The sequence below is a fragment of the Ceratotherium simum genome, chromosome 23 (assembly GCF_057802395.1).
Source record: "Ceratotherium simum simum isolate JZ-2026a chromosome 23, ASM5780239v1, whole genome shotgun sequence".
NCBI lineage: Eukaryota > Metazoa > Chordata > Mammalia > Perissodactyla > Rhinocerotidae > Ceratotherium > Ceratotherium simum.
Window position 1 is genome coordinate 45,806,235 of NC_141922.1, and position 26,911 is coordinate 45,833,145.

Here is a 26,911-nt window from a genome sequence, read left to right on the forward strand (position 1 = left end):
TAGGTTTTGCTCAAGGAAAATAGCCTTTACACTTTGCTCTCGTAGTTGCTGGATGAGATGAACGTGGTGTGTGGGGCAGAAGTGGGGGGCTTGAGGCTAAGGCGTGGTGGTGATTGGTTGTGCTTACCGGGCATTCTCTGTACCCCACAGTCTCAAGGTTTGGACCTAAGTCACTTAGGGGAATTTAGAAAATGACCTCTTTAAACCATTTTTTAGAGAGAACCTGGTAAGTAACAGCTTATTTAAATGAACAGGGGCACATTATCCTTTGGTTAGGAATCAGATCTTAAGAAAGAAAGACTAAAAAATTGTCCTATTGCTTTGTCTGAAGAAACAGTCTGTTCTACAAAGAGTAAAAACCTAATTATTATCAATAACACTTTGATTTTGTACTTTTTTTTAGTTTGTAAAAAATATAGACATTATTAGAAGTTTGACCCTAATTTGTGAATTGCTAATAATGAACCTAGGCTGTATTTCTTTGGAACTTAGGAGCTGTTGCCTTCTTATACTTCTGATTTGATTAAGGTGAGTGCTTTCTCATCTAGGATGGCAGTGAAAATTTCTACTGTTTACTAGGAATATCTGTGATCGGCAGGACTTGGAAGTTATGTTATTTGTTATTAGAAATGGAAGCCACTGGAATCACTGTTGCTTCATAGGTCGTAGAAATGTTTGCATAGGCATTCAAAGTTCAGTGGGAGGCCAAATTGAAGTTCTTGGCCCCAAAGGAGAATGTCTTAAAATTATGTTTGCAGTGAGCCCTTAGTTGGTACCTGACTTGACTGGATTGAGTATTACATCAGAGAAATAACAGAGAAAATATTACTGTGAGCTGTAATGGTAGTTTGTCTAAAGAAGCTCAAGAGCTAGGTGGCCACTAATATGAGAGGAAACATTGCCAGAGCGGTGATGAGGTAGACGTGGCCAGGTCTATTAGAGCACTAGGAGAGAAAACTAGCTGTGAGATGCTATTATAAAGAGAATTTGGGAGGTCCTTTCCACTAAGCCTTGCGGGGAGTACACTTGGTGACACTCAGGTAGATCGGAGAGATATTAGGAACGTAGACAGATAATGGTACCTGTGAATGGTGGCATAGAGTTGTGCCAGGGAACTAGCACAGTGGCATCACAGAGAGCATTTCAAATGCACATCCGATTTGGCAAGTGGAATATCAGAAATTAGGAAGTCATCCCCCAGTGGACGTTGTAAACATGGTGCAAGTTGTGCTTTAAATACAAAGTCTTAGGAAGTTCGTTGGTCTATTTGGTTAAAACTAGATGTACTATACTCCTTTCCCTAACCTCAAGATATAGGAAGATGTGAGCTGTAGGACAGGTCATGAAAGACGGCTAGTTTATTTTCTGAGTCTATGCATATGTTATGTGCACAGTGATGAGCAAACACAGCTGGGAAGAACAGCAGATGATATTGGGACTGGAACTGTGGTGTTTATCAGGCTGACATAGTAATCCTTCTTTCCTGTGAAAGTGTTCTTTTTAAGTGACTGTTAGGAGTCTGTAACTTTTATCATGTGTCAGACAAGTATTCTTTACTACCCACCCCCTTTGCCCACCTGTCACACATTTTCATTCTCATCTCTAGCTAGATTTATTTAGCAGTGAGATTCACATTTGACCTCTGATGGGAAACAAATGTGAACAATGAATTCACATCCTTTTGTTTCAATAAGGGTAGGTAGGTCAGTTCGGGTCTAAATAGAAAGTAAATGTGATCAGTCTCCATTGACTTGTCCAAGATGAGCTTGGAGTTGGCCAGAGGGAGCAGGTATAGCATATCAGAGGAAAATGTAAACGGAGAGCACTAAAATGAGCAATACGTTAGACCTAATTTGACTATTTTAAAGAAAGGCATATGCTCTTTGGATAGCCCTGGTAATGACACCTTTTAGAGCATCTGAAAGAAAATTAAAATTTTTACTTTTGGTTGTAAATCTGAAATAAGTCAATAAATATTTCATGAATGTCTTCTATGTGTAAAGCAGTGTGTTATATGGAGACACAGAGCAGGTAGTAGACTCAGTTCCCACTGCATGATAAACCCTCTCAGGACAAATTAAATAGCTATAAAAGATGGTGGGGCTTGGTTACTTACCAGTTAAATGGTACAGTAAAAGAGACTTTAGAGGTGAGAGTGAGTTGGAATTTAAGCTTGTCTTAAGACAGGATTTATCAAGGAAAAGTTATCGTAATGGGGTTGTGGGCAGTTATAAAGTAGGAATGGGGAGTGCAGAAGCCCAGATGTGGAAAAGGCCTGTGGGTGAGTGTTGAGTGGGGTGGGATGGGTGGGTTGGAGAGAGAATAAATTAATGTGGCTGTCTCAAAAATGACCCTTGGATGATTATTGGGAGATAAGCAGAAAGATTATAAATGTCTTGAGTACCAAGCATTTTGATTTCAGCTTTGTCTTCTAAGTCAGAATTTTTAAAAACTGTGTCCTGTGGGCTCCTCAGGGCAGGGAGTTGGCATGGAGGGTGCCCAGATGGCATTCAGGCCCTTTCAGTTGTCCTCTTAGTGCTGTAAAACCAGAATAGTTCTGCTTTTACAACAAATGGTTTTACATATTAGATTTCTGGTTGGACTTCTGTGGAACAAAGGATGCCATGGATAAAATAGATCTTAATAAAACTGAAGTTCGAACAAAAATATGTACCAGGCAAGGGGAAACCATGGCCCCACTTAAGAGTCGCCTTTCTGAAGAGTTGGTCTGATTGCGAGGGGTTCAAGGGACTGAACAGGGGAAACCGGAGGCCGAGGCAGGCAGGAAGCGTATTGCAGCAGTTTAGGTGTTGGGTGCTCAGAAGGATGACCAGGATTGGGTCTGTGGGACGAGAAGGAGGAGGCAGATGCAAGAGGCATCACGAAGGAAATACAATTAGAACTAGGGCATAAGGGTGGATTTCGAGAAGGGGAAGAGTTGACCACCCGGATTGGGGTCCAGTGCGCGTAGCTTGCCAGAATTTGAGAATCACCTCGGATGTTTAAGGGGCAGCTTCCCTGCCTCTCATAGACCCACAGAGGCTCGTGTGGCTCAGAGTCACAGCCTCCAGAAAGGAGCCTCGGAACGCATCTGTATGTCCCTGCCCCAGGGATTCTTGTGGCCCGGCTAATTGTGGGAAGTGGAGAGAGGGCTGTCAAATGGTCGGTGTTCCTTAAAGAGTGGGATTTGCGTGGAGGGTTGATTACTGATCTCCTGGGACTTGGCTCCCTTATGTGCTGTGGCCCCTTGTGTGGATTTCCAACTGTTCTGAGTTTCCCTTCTTTTGCAGGTACCTTCGGGCCATGTGGGAGAATACCGAGTGGTCAGCTGGGCTGGGTCTGGACCCGTAACTTCCACCAGAGCAGCCTAACTGTTTTACATATTTTAAACCTTGGACTTTTGTTGCAGGGTAATTTATCAAACTTCTTTCAATTCTAGCGTATGTAAAGGAGAGAAGGCAGGGACCAGAGAGTAAGGAGTCAAGGAGTTCATGAAAGACCAGAGGCCGTGCTTGCAAGGCGGTGTGCCCACACTTGGGGCGTGGTACTCTTGTGGGGAGGGGAGCGGAAAGTTATTGCAAGGGCCTCGGAACCCCACATTCATTCCTTCGTTCAGTACCCTGAGCATTGTCTGTTTACCAAACACTTTTTATGCAGTAACATTTTCCAAATATACCTTAAATTAAAAGAACAAAAATGTATTAAAATTTTACTGAGTTTAGTAGAAACTTGTCTTTGTGTACTTTACAATCAGCAGTTAGTAAAGGAAATACTGCCATTTGTAGGACTGTGATTTTTTGTTTTAAAATGGAATTTCATATTGGAAAAGTAAAGGAATTCCTCTTATTTGTTAAAAGGCAGTATTAAATCTTCAGGATTAAATTGCTCACTGTTGATTATCCCCCCTATTAAGGGATATTAGTTATTGCAAGAACCAACAGCAAAATCTACCTGTAAGAGGACTTTTAGGGTATGGTTCATCAAGGTAGTATCATTTCAGGATCTTTCACCTTGTTTTATCCAGTATCATTTAATTTGGAAACATGCTGGTGATTCTTTTTACTCTTTGAGCTTTAACCGAATTTGGAGTTTGCACTTTTGTTATAAAATCCGTCAGAACTGAATCTTTTAAGACTTTTTTCCTCTGTTGTCACTTGTGCTTGATAAAAATTAATCATGGTCAATCTATAGTTTTTAAAAGAATGAGACACTGATTTATATGTGTTAATGTGGAATCATTCCTGAGATATATTGTTAAGTGAGAAAAAGCATAGAGCAGAACAATGTATATATATAATATGCTACATTTGTACAAAAAACGTAAAACTCTATTTGTGGAAGATGTCTGTACAAGCACTGACAATAGTAGTTGTTTTGGGTTAAGAGAGTGGGGCTCAGGCATTGGTGTTTGGAAGACTTTTTGCTGTGTGTCCCTTAGTACTCTGAGTCTTTGCAAATCTTGTTCCTGTTTCACTGACTGTAGAGTTAGAGACCACAGCATCATGGGATTGAACTCTGCCCTTCTGGGGGAAAGTGATGCTCCTTTCTCTGCCAGAAGGCAGTCAGAGTGGAGTGGCGCAGAGTCCCAACCCCCAAGTGCTTTACCACTTGTTGCATCTCCTTCTACTCCTCCTCTTCATCTGGAAATAATTCTCATCTGGGTAATACAGGCATGACCTCAGAAGCTTGTCGTGAGCATTACATGAAGTTATGTGTGTGAAGCGTAACCTTCAGTAAAGGGTTGCTTATTCTTAGTGTCTGACTTGACCACTCTGGAACTGTTCACTGTCTTCTAGAAGCCCCTGTAGGATCTTCTCCTTTCTCTGGCTGTTCCTTCTCGGTCACCTCCATCAAGAAATACTTAATGGAGAGTCTGGACCTGTTTGATACCTGGGGATATAGAGATGTTCAAGACAGACAGCACCCTTGATTTGCTAGACCTTGCTCACTCCAGCCTTAATTAGGACCTATTTCTGCAGGGAACCCACTTTGTCCTCTCCTAAGTCTCTAGTGAAACTTTACTCTATGAAGCCTTCATGGCCTCTCTTTCTCAAAGATAGAATTTATCATATCCAACTTTTTGCTACCATCTATGCGATTCAGACTTGTCTTCTGGTTTGTAAGCTCCTCGAAGGTAGGAGTCTCGAACAGTTGGGGTACTTTTTTTTTTTTTTTTTTTTTAAAGATTTTATTTATTTTATTTTTTCCCCCCAAAGCCCCAGCAGATAGTTGTATGTCATAGCTGCACATCCTTCTAGTTGCGGCATGTGGGACTCGGCCTCAGGATGGACGGAGAAGTGGCGCCTCGATGTGCACCCGGGATCCGAACCCGGGCCGCCAGCATTGCAGCGCGCGCACTTAACCACCAAGCCACAGGGCCGGCCCATTTGTTGGGGTACTTTTTGATGCTTTATTAAATATTTGTTGAAGCTCATGCCTTGAACTCAAGTTATTTACTTAATACCGTTCTGAAATATTTCATTGCCAAGACCAAAATGAAATCTTTGGTTTCAAGAGCGTGTTGTTTCTTTCCTAATCTCTTTCCACCTTTGTCCCCTTGCATTGTGTTCTCTTATCATAGAATGTACAACTTATTGCTGCCATATTTTGGCTTGGAAGTTTCAGCAACCAAAAAGACACCCCCATTCTGGGTCTGCTCTAGTCAAAACTGTGAAGTGGTTGAGTCACTTGCATATTCATACATGTATATCTTAACTTGTGTTATTTTATTTTTTTCACCCTGAGTTTCACAGATGTGCATTTGTAAAGAATGAGGTCCCTGAAATTGTAAGGAAAATATTGTGTATATGGACATATTTATGAGCTAGAACTGCCCCTTTGGTCAGGGACCCAGCAAGGCTAAAAGCCATGTTAGTGGCTCTCAGTCTTCCTTCTCCCAGATGCGCCCAGGGTATCCTTTAGGTATAGGAAGGGGTTCACTTCCCTCCTTTCTCCAGTCTGTTTTCTGGGCAGATCCCCAGGCTGAGCATTTCATCTCCAGTACTCCTCTCCCCGCCTCCCTTCTCCACCCAGTCTTGTCTTTGCTGACATTGTGTGGGATTCCCACTGCTCTGCTGCCTGATGAACTAGCCTTAAAACTAGGGATGGTCCTAAATAGTATGACAGGTCCATCTCACCCCAAGATTCTGCAACTTAGAATGCGGATGTGGGTGAAGAGTCTCACTGTTTTTCCTTCCAGGTCACTTTTCCACGTGAAGAGCTGATTTCAGAAGGGCAGCCTTCGGTTCCTTAACGCAAGTGACTGAACAATTTCAGACAGATACATGTGGAGAGGAGGCATGCTGGAGGTCTTCTTGGAGAGAGTTTCACATACTGTCGTATTTAGTGCTCACCTGGGAGTGAGCTCACTTGTAAATCACTCCTGGAGGTTTCCTCTCTTGCCTGAGGTGACCCTGCGTGAGTGGTGGGGCAGGGTCTGAACCTAGATTTTCTTAGTCCCAGGCTTTTCTGTTCCAGGGCTCACTGCCGCTCTCCTGGAAGTCTTCAAATCCTACCACCTAGGAATTTTCCCCATGAGCAGGGCCAGACACACAGGCTACAGGTGGGAATTATACTAAATGGAAAATTATCAAGACTTCTCACTGCACTTAGAAAAGTTACTGTTTATAGTTTAAAAAATATCACAGTTTTACAAGTTTCTGAGGTGGGGGAAGGAGGGAGGAAAAAGAGGAAAGAAAGAGAGATCAGCTGAAAAGGAGCAGCAGCCACCAGACCGTGTTCGTAGCTGGACAATCAGAGATCTTTTTTTTGAGATGTGTAACTATCAACCATGAATGAGGATACTTTCCAAGTCCTGTTTTTCTTTCATGTGAATGTTGCCAGCATGAAACAGATGCCTTTATTTGGAGAAACCAGTCTTTGGAAATAATGGTTCTCTCTTCTCTTATCCCTTAGAGGTGATCTTCCTCAGATGAAATTAGATGAGGAAAAAAAAATTTTTAATCACAAAATATTAGTTGGTGGTATATTTTTCTTTGTCACTGCAAAATGTTTTAGGACCTGCAGCTGAATTCCACATATTTTGGTATTGTTAACTGATCCCAAATACTTTTATCACGAATAGTACAGTATTGACTTTCAGAGAGGAAAAGATTATAATTGTGCTAGTTTAATTTTGAGTAGTGACCCGATGCTTTTATTTTAATGCTTTAAACCATAACATTAAAATAGGCACTACCACCTTTCTACTGTCAGATGGTAGGAACCAAGCACTTGAATAAAACAACACTTACACTAGAGGCACTAAGATAGGCACTTTATAAGTATCTCTTATCTTCATATCATGCTGGTCAGTTAGGTGTTATTATCCTGCTTTAGAGATTTACATCTGAAGCATAGAGAGGTTAAGTGACTTGTCCAATGTCAGATAGCTGACAAGTGTGAGCGCTGAGATTCCACTCCAGCAGAGCTCTCATGCAGTGGGCTTCTAAGTGGTCAGTATAGGTGGGCTACAGTTATCTTAGAATATTTTATTTTATTGAAAATTAAATTATATCTGTAACAGAAGATATTTAAGAATTTCCTAGTATTTTAAATTGCCTGGTTTATTAACTCATTGGTCATCCTGCGTGGTCAGTTTGACTAAAAATAAAACATGGATTGGTCACCTGCCTTCTGGTTGATTTATTCTTTAAAATAACATCTGAAGGATTTTAAAACAATGCTTTATCACAATAAGAGGAAGTGGCTTGAAGAAAGACTAGGTAGTATTTGGTTATCATTTATTCCTTCGTTCCCTCATCCTGTATTGAATGAACACCTGTGAGCCAGGCACTGTGCTGGGCACTGGGTATCAACAGTGTTGAGTAAACATGGGCCCTTCCCTCCTGGCCCTTGCAACAGAATGAGTATAGTGCATCGAGGTAGGGTCTGAAGGCAGAGAGAGAGTAAGATGGGATCTCTTTGAACAGGAAATTCAGTTGGTAAACTCAATTGGGAGATAAGTCTATGCACAAAAACTACTAGAGTGCATTTACGCCTTAAAAGTTGTGTGGACTTGGGCTGTGGTTCTTAATCATGGTATCCTCCTGCTCAGTGTGGGTGGAAGGGCTGGCCTCACAGCCCCTGGGTGATTCCTGTATTGGCCTATGTATGTACAATACTGGTGGGAATGGGCTCTGATGAATAGTATCTGGCAGGTACATGTTGCACAGCCTGATAAAGACCATAAATGCTCTTACAATTTAAAGAAGAGATAACGCTCAGGGGCCCCAGGAGTGGTCAGAGGCAGGTTTGTGAAGGCTACACGTGCCAAGTACAGTTCTAAGTACAGAGGCTAGAATAATGGGCAAAGCAGACAAGACCCCTGTTCTCATAAGACTTACAGTTTAGAGGTGGGAAGGGGGGGAGACATTAGAAAGATGTTATTAAGGTTATTCCACATAGCGTTAAATGCAGTGAAGACAATGAATAAACAGTGTTAGAGAGAATGACAGGAACACTGGTGGTGGTGGTGGTGAGACATTATTTTGGGTGGTCAGGAAAATCATCTCTGAGGAGGTTACACTTGAATGAAACCTGAGTGTTGAGAAGGAGCTGGTCATCAGCCAGTCTGTGGAAAGGGTTGATGGACAAAGCCATAAAGGTGAAATGATGCATTCTATGGGGCTTTATCCAGCAAAGAGCTGCACCCTGTAAGGGTGTGGGTGGAGCAGAGGCTGAAAGGTATAGGTTAATGTGGAGTCATGGAGGGTCTTGAATGTCAGAATAAGGCAAGAATAAGGACTGTGTGTTTCTAGATGTCTATCGGGATGAGCAGTTAGAAGAGAGAAGGAGAAGCGGGATGAATATATGTCATGGGAGCATAAGGAAGCTTGTGTAACTGGAACATTGAAGTTTAGTTCACGTGACCTATGACGAGGGACACCCAAGTATCATAGTGTCTCCACTGCTTTCTGTTGGAAGCTGAGTGTAGTCCTAAAGTGAGGCATACATGGTGCTCGGCTGACTACTTCAGATCGGATCAGGGGTGCAGGGAACTGTCCTACCAGTGAGATCGTGGAGGCCTTGACAAAAGTAAGCTCTGATCCAATGGCAGCGACTGCACTTACTGCCGTAATGTTTTCCAAGTCAGGTATGATGTAACAGGTTTCTTTTGTGGTAATTCCTCTTGGAATGAAAAACTAATTGTATTTTTATCAATGTAAAAGAGCAGTCTTTATGCTATAAAATATTTTTATGAAAGGAATGAGAAAAGTTAGGGTTTGGTTCAGTCCAGGTTGATAGATAAAAAAGAGGTGTGTTTAAAGGCTCATTTTTGGAATAACTATATATTATTTACAATAGGAAGAATTGCCCTAAATGTTGATATAATTCCCTAGAGAAGTGTGTTTGGGCCGCGAAGGGCTCCCTGGCAGTGACTGAGAAGCACAGTAATGGGAGCTACACTTGATCTCTTTTGGGGTTGATTCTGATGTGTGTAGTCTTTACATCCTATTAAATTTTTGAAAGATAAACTGATAAAAATATGATTTGCCAAGGCCAGCAACTCGTCCTTTTAAAACCTTGGCTCAGTGTACACATTGAAGGGATGGGGGAGTAAGATAAAAGCATTATAAATATGAGGTTAACTGAATTCAAATAGAAGGTTCTCTCAAGTTATTGCATTCCTTAGAAAATAAATACATTGCGCATATGGTTAAGATTGATCAAAAAAGTATTCTGTATGCCAGTGATTACATTCCCATCTGTGATTAAGGTTTTCTGTCTGCATCTGGTTTTCACATCATATTTCTGTAACAAGAATCCTTTATATAGCAGAGTTCACTTTCTGTATTTTCTATTAGCTGCAGCTCGAACTACTGCACGGATCGCAGATTTACACATGTGGTTTTCATTACTTCATACCATTCAGAAAAAGTAATATTTGTTTGGGAATGTATGTTTTCCACAATTTCCATGGTAATACAACATGTTGAGCCTTTTTAATAACACTCTGGTAGAACTACAAATTGTTTGAGGCATTCTACTCTTGGTGGAGTTTAGTTTTTAAACTTTTCTCAGTATATGTTCCCCTCATAATGAGGTTTTACAAATTTGAGGGCTGGGGATCCAAACAAAGCAGTTATTAAAGATAGAGAAATTTTACTATCATTTGCATGTGATACAGACTTTAGTGTGGAATAAGTATCACAAATATCTGGATGTGTATTTCATAGTGCACATTACCATTACTCATTTTATTATTTTATATTGGAAGACCGTTGAATGCGTTGAATATATGAAGCACAAGCATAGTACTCCAACATCATTATTTTGAGAAATCCAAACATTAGCTCCTTTTTTTTTTTTTTGACTTACCCTATTGATTGTGATAAAATGTTTCATAAATTAATTGAGTGGGGAAGATCCTCGGGTAACTTGAGGTTTACATTGTGCGTTATTTGAATGTGTATTTGTATGCCATGTAAACATTGAGGAATTTATAAACATGTACATTTAAAATATTTTGTAACACTATCTTCCTGCCAACTTTTCCCCGTTCACTTCAGGATACTCTGATTAAAAGAGACACAAGTGAGGTTAAAACGTGAAGCAGTATATTCTATATTGGGGATCATTTAAATTGAGAAATTTGTCTTTTGAAGGAAGTTTATCCACGTAGTTATTTCATAGGCCTCAAAACTGAGATCCACTACACCATTTTTGTTAATAAGCCCAGACATGAGCCTGGTATTTAGCAGTTAGGAGAAGGAAGAAATAGACGTAGACTCGCGGGATTCGTATGTGCTTTGCCTCCTTCATTTGTTCGGTGGAGATTATTAACTACGGCCCACACGGGCATGGTCCCCTTTTAATAGTCTCTCGAATGTCTTCTGTTGATGTTTGCTGAAGCACAAAATGTTATAAAATATCATGATTGAATCTAAGAAAAGCATCCATTTTCTTCTTTTTCCCACTAATATTCATCTTGTATTTATAAAATATTTTTACCTCAGAATAGACACATTGGAAATACAGGAATGTGTAGAAAATTACCCATATTTCTATCTTCCAGAAATAATCATTTAACATCTAGATATATTTACTTCCAATCTCCTGTCCCTGCACTCCACCCCACCCCCAGTATTTGACTATTTATATATGTGTACATGTATCTATGTATCTTGGTCATTTTCTTATTGAAATTTTTGCTTTATCATTTGTTAATAAAATTGTTAGATTTCATAGTGAACTAAATGTTTTCAGTTTCAAGCTGATTGTCTTTAATGATCTTTGCTGACCTTCAAGGCAATTTCCAACTAAGAAATACCTAGTACTGTATTTTTTCTAAACATTGCTTGTTTAATTTTACCATAAAGAGCAAAAAACCACTGATTGCATGACAGTAGAGTTATAAGGTGGCATATAAAGGGCATGGATTTTTTTAAAAAATAGAATATGCTTGTTTACATACACCAGTTTTAATTTCTAGGGAGTAGTTTGGTCTCTTAAAGAAATGATAGCAATAGCCTTAGGAATAATTTTTGAGACTGCTTTTTATAAATCTTTATTCCTTTGCATTTACTGAGTTTCTACCTTGTGTGCATATAATTGTGCTAGGGTTATATTTCATAGATAATAAGAATTAAATAGTGATACTTTCTCTATGCATAGTGGTGCTAGTAGTATTAGTAGGTGAGTAATAGGCACTCAATAAATGTTTGAGAATGGACGAATGAATGAATTCTAAAGCTGCAGATCTAGCAGGGAAAATGAGAATAGTTGGATTGCTTTAGGGGAGAAAAGAAAGTAGTAGAAGTTTGTTGGTTTGGTAAAATGATTCATCAATGATTGTTGTTACTAATATTTTAAGACTACTTGATTACATGGATTATTTTTCACTCTTATCGGTTGTTTTAGACTCTTAGCTAATAATGGCAATGTTTAAATTTCAGTATAGATACTACTTTGTTTTGAAAACGAATTTAACTTGCATGTAAAATTCCATAAAATAAAATAAACACATCTCATGTCTCAGTGTTTTCTAAAGAAACCATAATATCTGACAGATTATTTATTTTTTATTAAAATAAGTAAAATCTGACACATTCTTTTAAGGTATTGATGTACATATGTTTTTAAACCAATGTAAGGAAAGAGGAGTTGTCGGGTTCAGAATGTATCTAACTTTGAGTTAGATGATTAGAGAATTAAGAGTCCCTTAGAGCATGTCATTATAGGAACTGAGAAAATGGGATTGTTTTGGATTCTTCTAAAATTTAGAAGAGCTTCTGTCTGTTTCTGAGAACAAAACAAAACTGGTCTCATATTATTGTGTAAGTAGATGGGTGTGATACTTCAGACTGGTGGTGATATGTGCGTTTTTTTTCCCTTTGTTGTTGTCAATAGAAAAGATTGATCTCTGGGCTGGTGAACATAATATCTGTCCCAGTCAGAAAAGGAGAGAGGAAATTAGCAGAGCGATTGGTGGAGAATGATATCTGTCAAAAGAAACACTTGGAGAGCACTGAGTTTAGTAATAGGTGACTGCCGGAAAAAAGGGAACTTTGAATATTGTCAAGGTAAGGAACAGACAAATATTTTGATTTTGTAATTTACTTAAAGAAAATCAATCTATTATTTTTTCCAATAAATTGTAAAGATTTTCTCTTTTCCTTCTTTCTTCTAGTGTCTGTTGATAAAGAGTTTGTATTATATATTGGGTAGGGGATTGGGTGGGGATCAGTCAGCCTGGCTGTGGGAACCCTTGTTTGATAGCTTTGGGTTTGAAGATATCAAACGATTGAGTACCAAATTTTTTTCACCCTCTTTTTGCAGTGCTTCTTGCCATGTTCCATAATACATCTGTTATAAGCTGAGCAATACTTGGAGTTAAAGAGTAAAATCTATGCCATGATTTCTGTGTTTATTGTAACTAGAGATGGTGTTTTCTGAAACAGTTTGTTGACTAAAGAGGAAAGAAGTGCTTTTCGGTTTATTATTTCTTCTGAGTGATTTGGATTTTTTTCTTTTAACTTTTTGGTGAATGTCACTTCCTAAGCAGAATTCATGTCCAGAGGTGCATTAAAAAAAAAAAAGAGTAATATCTAACTATAGGAAAATAGCAAATATAAACTAAGTGTACTGCCATTTGGCAAGAGACATCTTCAAGTCTGCAACATTTAAAAATTGAGAGCCCTGCATGATGGGTTCCAGAGAGTTGATGCCTCCTGTAGCCAGCTCTGTTTCAGGTTTAGTGGACTTGAGCAGAAGCACAGATAAATAAGGATAAACTGTGCTAAAAAAAAAAAAAATTGAGAGTTAACACAAATGTTGTGTGATGTTGCTTGACACTCTAGTGATTGGGGAGGGATTTTTGAAGTTCTGACTGCCTGCCTAATTGCATGGAAAGAGGGGTAGCCCAGTAGTTACCATCCATGGTCACTGTTCTGGAAACATCACTGCTGGTGCCCACTCTACAATACCTGCTCTTGCAATTTCTACAAATATTTATTGGCTTGTTCTTAAAGTTACCAGGAAGGTGTTGGCAAATGAGAGTGTTTTTGTTTTTGAAAGACCAGAGAAAATGAAAAAATTCCCTGTATAATTATAGGCTCCTCTGAGGTAGCCTAAATCATGATTTAGTTTCCTTTTCATCCTTTCATTCCTCCTTCTTTGTATGATGATGTTCTTCTACTATAATTAGTGAGAGACATACATTCAAAAGAGGATGCAAGGGGGCCAGCCCCGTGGCTTAGCGATTAAGTGGGCGCGCTCCGCTGCTGGCAGCCTGGGTTCGGATCCCGGGCACGCACCAACACACCACTTGTCCAGCCATGCTGAGGCCGCATCCCACATACAGCAACTAGAAGGATGTGCAGCTATGACATACAACTATCTACTGGGGCTTTGGGGGAAAAAAATAAAAATAAATAAATAAATAAAAAATATCTTTTAAAAAAAACAAAAGAGGATGCAAGGAATTCAATTTTATTAAGTAGGTGAGATATCTTTCACCTCTGCTTCTATCTTCTTTATGTATTATTGTTACTAAAAGTTAATTTTTTGAGAACTCAAATCTTGGTTGGTTAGATTTCTGAAGTCCGGGCTAGAAAGAAAGGTGTCACTATCTTATCTTAAAGGAAACAAACTAATAATAATAATAACAACAATAACCATCATCCATGCTTTAGAATTGTTTTTCGTCTTCTTCCATCAGAAGAAAGTACTTGTTTTAAAAGAGGATATAACTCTTTGCTTTCTGCTTTATGTATCTCTATGGGGAGTCTTAATAATATGATAAAAATATCTAAGATGCGGATTACAAATTGAAAAGGATATTGCATTTAAAAACTTGAGCATTTATTGCAGATACACAGAGTCATCATCTTTACCCACTCCCATCCCATTACAGTCATAGTCTCTTCTGGTCATGTGGTAGATATCTGTGGCCTGCTGGCGATGAAGCATTGCAGCATGGAAGATCCAGATGGAAAGCAAAAGTGCATGACAAGGACACACATTTTAAAACAACTTAATGTGTGTTGTTAACAATATGCAGATACCGATCCCCAGCATCATGTATCAGAAAACACCATGTTGAGTTTCTCTCTCTCTTTCCTATATGTGTACGTACATACTTAAAAAATGATGTGTGTGTACACACACACACACACACACACACAATAAATTTGTGTTGGCCTATTTTATAACTGTCTGGTTTTATTTTTCGTGTGGCATTGAAAAATTTATTCCTTGTTTTTTCTTCCTTTTGTAATGGTAATAGGTATATAGAAATATTGGGTTCAGACTCAAGGTGGCCAAAGAAGTAGAGAAGAACAGAAATCACATGCTTTAAATTTGCAAACACCTGGAATCCATTGGGTTCCTGGGGTTGTGATTTGGAAGCAGAAAAAGTAAAGAACTACATGAAATTCAACAATTGGGGCTGTAAGTGAGACTGGCCTGAGGTGGCGCCAGAGAGTCTGGTCTCCGTGGTGAGTTTGAAGCCAGGTGGGGGTCACCAGGTGACAGATTTGCTTCTGTTAGGGAGAGCAGGGGGGAAATGATGCCAAGGGGACAGCCACCAGCTTAGGTGGAAACTAGTAAAGGCAAAACGCTGCTATGTTTCCGCCCAGTGTTTTAAAGCATCCCCCAAACGTGCATAATGCTTGGTTCTCTAGAATGTGGTTTAGAGCTATTCTCCTGTAACGCGCGCCCTTGTGAGGAGTGGGCAGCTCTGGGACAGCTAGGGGTGATGTCCAGCCTGAGGACCTTGCTCTTATAAGCCATTAAGAAAATACTAAGAAGGGTCCAATATTTGTCATATTAAAAAAAAAAAAAGATCCATTGGCTGTCTAAAAGATAGAAGGGGAATATCGCATGGGAGACAGTTACGACAGAGGAAACTTTTGTTGCAAAGTGGTGTGTATTTATGTTCATATCCTGGGATGGGATATTTATGTAGTTCTAGTTTATAGATGCTGTATGCGTTTCAGAAGCCACATTTGTATTTTTTAAAAGGGTGAGTTTTTAAAACTTCCTTTAAAAATTAAACATCCTTTAAAAATTAGAGGATGCTGTGTACCTTCAAATATTGGTATCTTTAGTAGGAAAAGAGAAAAGTTATTAAGCAAAATTGCTGGTTTTTGAGAGTGTCTGCATTTATTTTTAGTTTTTCTTGGTCATGTTCGAGGGGTCTGATAGCATTAATGGGCTCTACCCCACATGGAGCTTTGAGCGTATTGTAGCACTGTGCACTGATCCCAGGTCAGTGTGATGCGTGAAATCAATTTATTTGAATCTCTTTGCCTCTATAGGAATTTGGCAGCATGCCAGTTGTTTTCATTTAATGTTCTTTGTGTTGAACACAGACAAGCAGGCATGCTTTTGTATTCCTCTCTCTTTTGGTCTCTGTCTCTTTCAGCCAGTGTTTTACTCTATGGATTTTGAGATGAAGGAAGAATATATTATTTATATGATTCTAATCATTGCTTAATATATATATATAAATATACCACTTTCTTTTAAGGGATATTTTTTATATTCCTGAGTTTTAATGGTACACAAGAAATATTTTAGAGTTTTCTTTAAATCAGATTTTCAATGAAATATAACAAACCAGATCATAGGTGGTATTTGCTTACCATAATGCCCATTATCAAAACTAAAAATAACAATATTAATTATACAACACAACAAATGTTTAATGTGTGAACTGGACTATCAAAGTCATTTATTTCTTGGGCTTTTCTGAATTTGAGGATTCATACTTTACTCGAGTACACACTAAAGAAAAAATTATTATTTGGGTATTATTTTCTTTGAATAATCCATCTTAATTGAGATGCCAGTGTTTTATGTGGACTTGTTATATGTGGGTTTTTACAAAGTTCCTGCCATTAGGGTAATTTTTTGCTTTTTAAATTTGGGAAGGCAATGACAGGGAACAGCACAGAGGTTTTTATTACAGAGATACTCAGACCATTCAGTGGATGTTTTTGTAGGGAGGATTTGTTTCTGGGTCAGCTTTAGGAAGAGGTGGAGAAGGAAACGAGAGAGAGAGAGAGAGAGAGAGAGAGAGAGAGAGAGAGAGAGACAGGGAGAGAGCGTTCTGTTGATGCTCGGGGCAGTTCTTGCGGAAGTTGATATGCAGAACTATGGAGCCGCAGCTTCGGGGTCAGGCTCATACCCAGCAGCCCTGCTTCCTTGTGTAATTACCTGAAGAGCAAAACAGTCAGCCTGAGAGTGTGTGAAAACCCAGTATCTCTCGCAGCCGCCTGGCGCTCTGACATCCTGCAAGGCCAGCCCTGTCTGTCCGACAGCGTCAGGCTGGCTCCCGCCCTGGGTTCCTTTCTTTCTGGAGGCATTGTGTGGAAGAGGGTTTGGTCAGGAATTTGAGGTTCCTGCCAGTGCTCTGTCCCTGCTCTCTCCTTCTGGTCTACATTGACAGATTTGCCTGATTTTTTTTTTTTTTAATGGATTTAAAAATTTGGCTCTTTCGTTTTACACCCTGGCCTTGCTGTGAAACAATATCTCTATCAACAGCAGCAGACATTAACCAGTGGAGGACAGGCCTTAGTTAATGGGTTCTTCTTTTACTAATTCCTGTTATATGGTGTCCTATGTGTGTTGTCTTTTTGGGTCAGGCTCACTAGTATCATTGTGGAACTGGTAAGTCAGAGGTTGTTTTTATGACACGGTTTTGGAATCTTAATCTGTACATGAAAATAGAATAGTCCATCTTTAAATAAAGATAGAACTTTCAAGGTTGGGATTTTTCCTTTCCTTGGAATTTGAATATGGACTTGGACATATGCTGTGGGAAGAGCCACACCCTTTAATGAAGCTGGGAGTGGTGAGAAATAATATTTGGACAGCAATGTGTGGCCAATTTGAAGGTAGTATAGGATAAATATACTGAGGAATGCTTGGAGATGGAGCCATTTGGGAGATCCACAGAGTATAACAAGATGTTATCTTATCAAGAGGAAATCCAGCAGGTTCTTTATCCACAGTGTGGGCTGATGAAATGTCCCAGCCGTGGGTGGGGGAGCAGAGGTGGTGGTGGTGGGGTTTCCTGCAAAGGGAGGGGAAAGTGTGACTACATGTGTAGTGATTTGGTTTTTCCAACTACTTCATCAGGATTCTGTCGTGCAGCCTTAAGGGCATTCACCCTTTAGATATGTGCGTCCCATTACTGTTACTGGGAGTTACGGGCATGTAAAGAGAGCAATGTGCACCTCTGCATTGTGCCTGAGCAGAGCTCCAGGGATTGATTCTGTTCTTTTTAGAGAATAAAGGAATTGGACTTTGCAGGGAAGAGTTTGGTAGGAATTATTCTGAAAACTCCTTTTACATATTATATTTATGGAAGTAATATCAATATTTTATGTATTTGTATACCACTCCAGTGAAAAGTATATAATCATTTAAATAATTGGATTCGCCTGGTGCCTCTTGTGATGGCGCTGGCATCACCGTGATCTATTATGCACTAGCATAAGTAGCTCTGCCATAAGTGTTATGTGTATCCTCAGGCATGTGCATGTTTATTTATGTATCAGCCTGCTGCGTTTCCTTCAGAGTATATCTCTTTTCAACATCAGTATAAATATGAAAAAAGAAAACATATAAATATGTTTTCAGCCACAGTCAGCATCCTAACTGGTGTCCTCCTTCACTGACAGGCTCCAGGTACCCTCCTTTCAAGCTCCAGCTTTTTGGTAGTTCTATCCAAGTGGAGCTTTCTTAAATGCGAGTCACATGAGCGCCATTTGTGGAATTAAGCCTTGGCAGCAGAGAGCGTATAATGTGAGAAAAACTTGGAAGACTTTGAAAAGTGAATGGAGCGAGTTGTGGCTTGCAGGTGGCATCAGGAATTAAAGAACAAAATGTGAACAAGAAAGTGGGGTTGGCGTCTTGCTCTGAGTGTGCTCAGTAAGTGTGGAGTGAAGTGACAAGAAAAAAATGGATCTGTGCAAGAAGAGAATGGGGGAAAGTGCATTACTCTAGAAAAGAGAAGGGAAAAAATCATATTCTGTTAGTCACTGTGTTCTTATGTCAGGAATGAAAACAGGACATTTTGATATAACAGATAAAAAGTCACAGTCTTTCAAAATGTTAATAAGACTATGGTATATACAGTTAAGAGTAATTTTAATAAAAAGTCAGTGAGAATTGAAATTTTCATACAGAGTAAGGGAATTGAGCTGAGATTTATAGGTTTTAACCACTATTGAGTGTATTTCAGAATATACTGCATTAAGTTCTCTTCTGCTTGATCTTGTGTGGGGGAGGAGCATGCATAATGAAACCCAATAGGATAATTTAAAAATTTACGTTGATAAAAAAGCAAATATGCTGTATTGGGTGTTATTTGAACAAATAAAGCAGTTTGGGAATGAAAATTTGTAATGGAGTCCATGGTAGCTAAAAATCATTTTTGAGTAAGTTTGAATTTGTTTACAAATGTGGCAAATTAGTATGCGTGCATATATTTTGATAATTTGCAATACAGAGAAAAAGAAGAGAATTTGTTAGAGATGACAGTCCTGTGAAAAAAGAATACGATGAAAAAATTCTGGGATTTTTTTTTATTGCTGTGTATTTGCTCCACCTGGTGGATTTTGTTGAAAGTGTTTTAATCCATGTTAATGAAAAGAATACCCTTTACACAATTTATAGGAAGATGAATCTTTTGTTTTATTTTTGCTACTATGTAAAATAGTTCCTATCGAGGTCAAAACATTTATATCCATTTTGTTCCGTTCTTTCATTGCATTGGAAGTAGTATTTATTTTTCTGTTCAAAATGTAATACATGCTCATTTTAGAAGATTTGGAAAATAGAGAAAAATAAAAAAAAGAAAGTAAACATGGTTTATAATTTCACTGCACAGAACTATTGCAGTATTTTTAAGAATACGTGTTATCAGAAGAGAACCAATTTTCATTTACATTTATTTAAAGATACGTGGAATGTTAAATATTATGCCGAAATATGATGATGATTATTATAATTATTTTTGGACAAATGCTGCCCTTAGAATTCTCAGGCTCCAAAAAAATCAGGAGGAACTGCTGTTATTAAGCTGCATGTCTACACAAGGCGAAGGTAGTGGAGAGTAAAGGTACCTCATGCATTCATGGGGCTGATGAGAGCTGGTGTTGCTGGGCTTACACAGATTGCTTTCTTTGGAAATCTTAAGGATTCAGTTGTGCTTTGATCATCTTATTGTTTTCCTTAGGTTATTCTTTTTTTCTCCTTTAGACTCTAACAGCTCTGTAACAGAAGGTGAAGTTTTGAAAACAGTGTCTCCATATGCAAGGGATTTGGAGACCTTTTTATTGTCTTTAAAATTGTCATTCATAGTCCTCATTAGCATTTATTGTTGCAAGCATACAAGCAGAAAATGTGAAATTGGTATGTCATGAATAGCCCCACAGAGCTCTCAAGCCCTCTGATTTTGCCTGCAGTGTGGTGTGGGCTGGGCTTTGAGGGAAAGCTGTCCAGATGGCTGCCTGCACAGAGCGGAGCTGCAGGTTTTTGTCTCTGGTGCTGAGAGGAGGGAAAGTTCACTGGAGCATACGCCATCACCCTTGCGTTTTAACAAAACTCACTCGCCATTAGTCAGGCTGGGGAGGTGATGACATTGAAACAAAGGTTTTCCCTATAGAGTTACAGTCCTTGTCAAATGGATAAGGGATGGGTAGTTAGGTTGTCTTCTGTATTATCTGAATGATTTTTGTAGTTATAAAAAATATGAGGAAACTGTAAATGGTAACTTACTTGCAAATTTACATGCAAGTGTATACTTTTTAAGATTGATTGTCTTAATATAGCTAGTGTTCAGCCTTGTGGATTACTAAAGGAGTGTTTTATTTAAAAAATTTTAAAATAATTTAACTCCTTGCTGGTGGCTATGGAGTAATCTACACTTAATGATATTAGTTAGGTTTGAAGTTTCCAATTAAATAATATAACATTCAATCAATCCAAGTGTTAAATCCGTTATAGTATTTCAGAATTTTTTTGAGTAGTAGATATTGAAAATCGAAAGTGGTTGGTGGAAACGAGCTACAATATATTGTGATACTGTGAAGGAATTGGCACTGTCAGAAATGATTCATCATAATTATGAATATAGACTTCGTTTATTTTTAGCAAGTGATATTTTATCTTAAACAGATTTCATTTTGCACAAATATACATACATGCGCCCAACATACTTAAATGTACTAATACTCATCTTTTCATTCATATGTAGAGAACATTAGACTTCAAACAGTTAAAAATCAAATATATTGCTTGAAAAATTGTCAGAATGATATATAACATTTCATTCTGTAGACATTGAGGACAGGAAAAAAATATCATAGAGACAGTTGGGCGTATCAGTTTAAGAAATCATTATTATTTAAAAATATGTTATGATTGGAATCTTCAGATTACAGTTGTAGAGCACATTATTAACTCACTTTAGCTGATGGAGATACCAAATCAAAGCGCCCTGAGTCCTTGAGTTGGACATGTCCTAGGTGAAGGGAAGGGACGTGACTTCCAGCTCTGGACCTGCTATTGCCCTGGGAAGTTAGCTGTGCAGCTAACTGCACTTCCACAGGCTGTGCAGCTGTTCTCCATGGGACCCTGTTGCATAGTGCTTTGTCATCTAGTTGCAAATGGTCCAAGTAGTGAAGCTTTGCTGCTGCTGTGATATCTGGTATAATCACCTATTAAGACAGACTTCCTCTATGGAGCATGTTTTATTTTATTTTCATCTTATTGTTAGCACTTAGGCCCTCTTGGACAGCCCTAAATAACCTTTTGACCCCTTGATGTTTATACACCCTTCAGATTCTTAAGATGGCAGTCATGTCTCATGTTCTTTTGTCTTCTTTTGTCATTTAAGCAAAGTTCTCGTGAGCTCTTCTGTGGGCTGGCTGAAAGTTGGGGAGGCGCGAATGCCAGTCATCTCCCTCAAAGGAAATGTTTGAGGGAAGAAGTGTGAGTGTATCTAGTTATTTACAACAGACATTTATAAAAAGAAGTTAAAATGACAGATAACTTCTTACCTTTGTGGAATACTTCAGTGAACTTTTTAACTTAATTTTTTTCCTATCCCACTCATTTCTGGGTGCTTGGCTATATCTTACATTGTAGCCTAGCTAAAACATAAACCATTTGTTTTTCTTGCAGACAAAGTATAATTGGATTTATCTTTGTCAGGAGACAATCTATTATGGCCTTTATTTCATACGGTTTCAGATGTCTTTCAGTGGCAGAAACAAATTAATGTACCTTTTTATTAGGTGTTGTATCTATTTAATTGACTGTCAAAGTGATGAGAAGTTAGGAAATCATCCAAAAGAGAGGTCCATCTCCCTTAGCCCAACAGCTCACACATTAGGTAGGCTTGCCCTGTCAGTGGGATGCCTTTAGAAAACACTAATAGCTTCCAGCTGGGTGGAAAATCAAAACCTTTGGGGTCTGACAAAACTAGCAGATTTGAATTTGAAAGCAGAGCTAATGCCTCCATTTTATTTTTTACCACTCGCCCATAAAACATCATTTTCCAATATGTCAGCCTCATTTGGTGGCCAGTGGTCTGAACTTGAGAGTGGAACAAGTGAGCAGAGAAATCTGGACGTTAGTGAGTCCGCCCTTTCAAGCTGGTGTGCCGCTTGGTGGAAGGGTCTCCTCTAAGAGCAGGGGGGTCTTAATGACCATTCATCAATGCTCATTGGCTGATCATTGAGTGCCTTCTCATTCAGTTTATCAAGTCTTGCACATAAAAAGTCAGAATAAGCGTTATTCAGCTTTGTTAAAGGCAACTAGGAGTAAAATGCTCCATTTGAACCCATTTTGCCCTTGTTTTTTCGTTTTGTTAATGCAGCCCTGCTTAAATGAGTGCCTTTATTGGGTCAGTTAGAATATCTGAAACTATTAATTCTCTTGTATTGAATAGCTGGTGGCAGGCCCGAGCAGATGGGGTAGGAAGGTATTTGGTTGGGTGTATTGCTTTCAATTAGGATCAATGAGGTTTCAGCTCCTTTGAATTAACTCACTTAATACCCACTGTGTGAAGTCACAGTGTATCACAACAGCCTGCTGGAAGCAGAGAGGAAAGTTGAGAAGACCTGTGGAAAAGCTTTAACTTAAGTTCTCCCTTCACCAGTGTGGAGAGCTTTCATTAACTGCAGGCGGTTTCAGTAGACTGCTAGTCCCTACTGGTAAGTCAGGTTTGAACAAAGGAAAATCTGTACGTTAGGGCTGGTCTGTTTTGGAAACAAGTGAAAAATACCTTGGAGTAATACAATACCATAATGCCTTTCTAGTGAATGATCTAAATTTATTGTCAAAAACCAATTTATGCATTTTTTTGGGAGCCCGGCATTCAGTCGTTGACTAAATTTACCGATTTGGAAAGTGATTATTTAGATGACTCTCTTTTAAAAATGCTCTGTGTTCTTAATTAAAAGACATGTGTTAACTGACATGGCTCTCCTGAGGAAGTTACTTAATTGAACAGCGATGTATTCTTTGTTATTGTTTTGAATATATTTTTATTTCATAAAACATGTTTCCTAATGGTGATTGAGGACAGTGTTTTGTACTGGAGAAAACTTTTGCAATACATATTCTTTTTCCCCCATTCACCTACATAAATGCCTTCATCATGTTATTGTCTATTTTTATTATACAATTTGGATGTTAGAGATCTTGGCTCCTTATACTCTTTCTTTCTTTTTTTTTTATTAATGGGAAAGTTATTTCTGTCTCAGTAACTGTGTGGAACTACATACCCAGGTTTCCCTATTCACGGAGAACTGCCAAATGGGGTTCTGCTGCTTTGCTGGCCCCCATGGACTAAAGAATAAGAGAAGGAAACTGGTTCCTTGAGAGAACGCTGAACTAGTCTTAGATGCGCACACGTTCAGTGAGGCCCTTTCTGCAGTCAGACTTGTAGGTGAGAGTCTCCAGGGATCCCGGTTTTGTTGACGTGGATCAATTTAAAGTGGCAATTACTGTAGTCAGATAACAGCTTAAAAAGCTTTTTTACACATAGAAAAGATACATAATCACACGGCATATGGAAGTTCAATTTTCTGAGCTGTGGTTTAGGGACTTGAAGTGTACCGATATTAAGACCCAGTTTTAAAACCGATATCATCCAGTTTTCTTAAAGTGTACTGCATTTCTGTCATCTGATTTTCTATTTCACAAGTGATTCACCGTGCATATTGATGAAAGGTTGGGTTTCCCACTGTGAAAATGTTTTCTTTCTAATGTAGGTATAGTATAAAAAATAATCAGCGGCATGTAGCATTGGGTGGCTTTTAAAAAAAAGTACTCTCTTTAAAAATGAAAACCTACAGATTTAGGATGCTGGATTCCATAAAGGCCCTTATAGTAGGACTTAATTGATTATCACACTCATACCTGCTATAAAGCTTTGTGTCATAAGAATGTTTGAGCTTGGTGCTTAACTGTACTGAAATCCATTACACAGAACCTCATTACAAGTGACATCTAACTAAGATGAACAAAAAGATTGGCCTCATAAATAGGGTGCAGTATACTATTAGTGACAGAACGGAGTAATCATTATGAATTGTAGTCTTTTTACAAGTTGTCTCTGACAGTGATGGATTTTTGAGGGGTTCACTAGATGAAGCAGTGCTTCCTGGATGCAGTATTTGGGGGCTGTGGAAGTCCAATAAGCAAAGGACATGTTGGAGACTGTGAAGGGATAGCAAGAGTTAAGGGGATGCTCCCGTCTGTCGTGTTCCTTGAGCTAGCAGGCTGGTCAGAGGCTCCCAAGTAGAATTGTTGCTGTGTTTACAGGGGATGGAACATACATTGGAAAGGTAAAGCCTGAGGGATCTGCCTCATCACGTGCCCTCCTGTTAAAACAAACACACACAGACCTCGGAAAGATTTGCAAGTGTTAAATTGAGGAAGAGTTTCAGAAGAGAACAGTATTTTCCTTCTGCCTGGCATTTTTGTGTGTTTAGAAAAGGCATGCAAGGCAGGCAGGCGTAGGTTTCTCCTATGAGGCAAGGATGTTTTACAAAGGACTAAAGAAGGACTGCTGAGAGGAAAATAGCCAGCTTTAGATAAAGCACTATAACAAGAGAGTGTACTTTTATATATCATGGTGTCCATTAAAGCTTAATAGGGAAGAGTCCATTGAACCTGGCTGGGTATGTGTTATTCATGGGAAGGATAAACATTTAAGGGTGTGCAAAAAATCAGGAATCAGGAGGACGTGATTGTTCAGCTTTTGAAAAGGCTCTACAGTGAAGATTTTGTTTTCATCTCCCATGGATCTCTATGCAAGATAGGAGAGTAAGCTGAAAATGTTTGGAGCATGTCAACGCGGGGATCCCGGGGGTTAAAAGCACTCTAGTAAAATAAAAGTGGTCTGCTTCTGCTTCTCAAAGTGTTCTATTTTACACACATCACTGAGAAGCTGACAAAGGGAATGATTCTGATACTTTGTTCACTGTGATAAACTGGCACAATATACAAAGTCTTATAAAAATGTTTTTATACTGTTTTAGATTTCCAGTTCAATAAACAAGCTTTGAGGTATGTACCTATGTTTGTTTTTTAATACAGTTGCCAATTATGGCTGTTAACATGAGAAGATGAAGGGAAGCCTTTCATTGTGAGCAGTGGTAGGGGGCCAGGTCTTTCCATTCTTTTGGCAAAATAAGGGTTAACTTGTAACGGGATGGGGGCGGTGGTGAATGAATTATTCAGCATTTAGCTTATCATTCTGCCTTTTACTTTCTGTTCTTTGGTGCTCTGGAACTTGGGGAGAGAAGTAGAGTGGGTAAGAGGAGATAGGGGTTGTGATACTTTGCACACACATCCCTGTCATTGTTCTGCCTGAGGAGACAGGGCTGGGTTCAAGGCCACATGTGCTCCTGTCATCATCCACATTTCTGCTCCAAGTGCAATCCGGAGTGTCAGCTCTCCATCTGTCTCTGCCTGGCAGGCGCACGCGCCCAGCACCCTGCCTCGGGCTATGCCGCCCCAGCCCCTTCTGACGGCCCTCCTCTCTCCGCCGCCGCTCATTCCAGAACAGGAGGCATGAGCCCCGATCGCGCTCGCTTTTAGGAGAGAGCCACTTTCCGTGTGGACTCTGGATTCAAGGATGCCTGGTGAGTTAGCCGTGCTCCGCTTTCTCGCTCTGACCGTGAAGTGAAGAAAGCTTACTTTTCATTATGCGCGGAGAATACCTTCCGCCCCCGGCGCGCTGTATCTTATGTGGGCGGGCGGAGGCTGGGGGCGACAGAGGTGAGAGTGGAAGGTGGCACAAAGAGAGCCATAAGGACCCAGAGACGGGTGCAGGGTTTGGAGCCCTTGCTTTTGAAATTTGGGAGGTGTGTTTTAAAGGCTGAGGGCCAAGTCCAGCCACGGACGTTTGCCGGAGCAATTTACTTGAGAGATGTAGCTCAAGTATTGTTTCTGTTCTGGATTTTGTGGCTGTCATCTGTACCTTGTATCCTGGAAATATCATCTGTGGAAAGAGTTTTCAGGTTATGGCGGAATCCTGGTATAAGGTCTCTTTAAAAAGCTGTTTGTCAGAGAAAGTGGAGGAAGCTTTGGAACTACAAATAATTTCAGTCTTGCCTTAAAGCACAGTCCTTAGATGTCATCAGGCAAATAATTGAAATCGGTTAATAAAATATAAAAAAGTCTGCTGAATTGCTGAAGCTGTTGTAGTCCTGGAAATTGAGTGTATGTCGATTTCCTCTGAAAAATATTATCTTTGGAGCCTAGAGTGTTTCTGTGCTTGTTGCCAGCGAGGGCTCTGCTTATGGAGAAAGAAGCCCGATGGGGAAAGGGTTGTTTCTGCTTTTCTCAAGAACTGTCTGGATTGCCCTGTGCCTACTTTGAGCAGCCTACCTCCAAGATACAAAAGACAGGGCGGATAGAGATCCTCCTGCTGGCTGATTTGTGCGGGTTATTTGGGGAGGACAGCAGAGGAGGCTGTGCTTGGTCACAGAGTTTGTACACCTCACAGATGGTGTTTTGAAACATTATCTGCCAGTTTTCTGCAACCACAGTTGTGTGTAGGTATTGCCAGTTGTTTCAAGAATGTTTTTCCCTTCAAGATGTGCCTTGTAGTTCTCATCATTTTTGATATATGGGCAGAAAGGATGCATTTGTGACTGCACTTTTTCATTAGTTCAGTAGACTAGGTATGTATGTAGCTGAAATATGGGGAACATCAGTTTACAAAAAGACAACGACTGAGGTCTTCGAAAGGTCATTTTAACTCTTTAAGCTCTCATCTTGATTTATATGCACCATCCAACTGAAGATGTCATGTGCCTTGGGTACGTGATATAGAATGGGTGTGAAAAAGTGCTTATGTTTTTTTTATTTTGCCAGAATATTGTAGAACAGTTTCTTCTGATTTTTATGTCATAACTTGAATCTTCTTTGTTTTTAT

The 26,911-nt window shown here is 39.4% G+C and overlaps 1 protein-coding gene across 14 annotated transcripts in view; it reads left to right on the forward strand.

Moving 5' to 3' along the window:
• Nucleotides 1-26,911, forward strand: part of RUNX1T1 (RUNX1 partner transcriptional co-repressor 1) — a 139,434-nt gene that overhangs the window by 13,389 nt on the left and 99,134 nt on the right. For 3 of the 14 annotated variants that reach the window (XM_087447672.1, XM_004431162.3, XM_087447673.1), the window contains exon 2: nt 12,352-12,524. The exons of 8 other annotated variants lie outside the window; for them this stretch is intronic. In XM_087447672.1, coding sequence (XP_087303798.1) covers nt 12,437-12,524 — 88 coding nt within the window. In that variant the 5' untranslated portion in view covers nt 12,352-12,436. Of the gene's footprint in view, nt 1-12,351; nt 12,525-26,911 lie in introns of those variants that run through there. 3 more of the 14 variants (XM_087447680.1, XM_087447675.1, XM_087447681.1) reach the window with 1 other exon arrangement.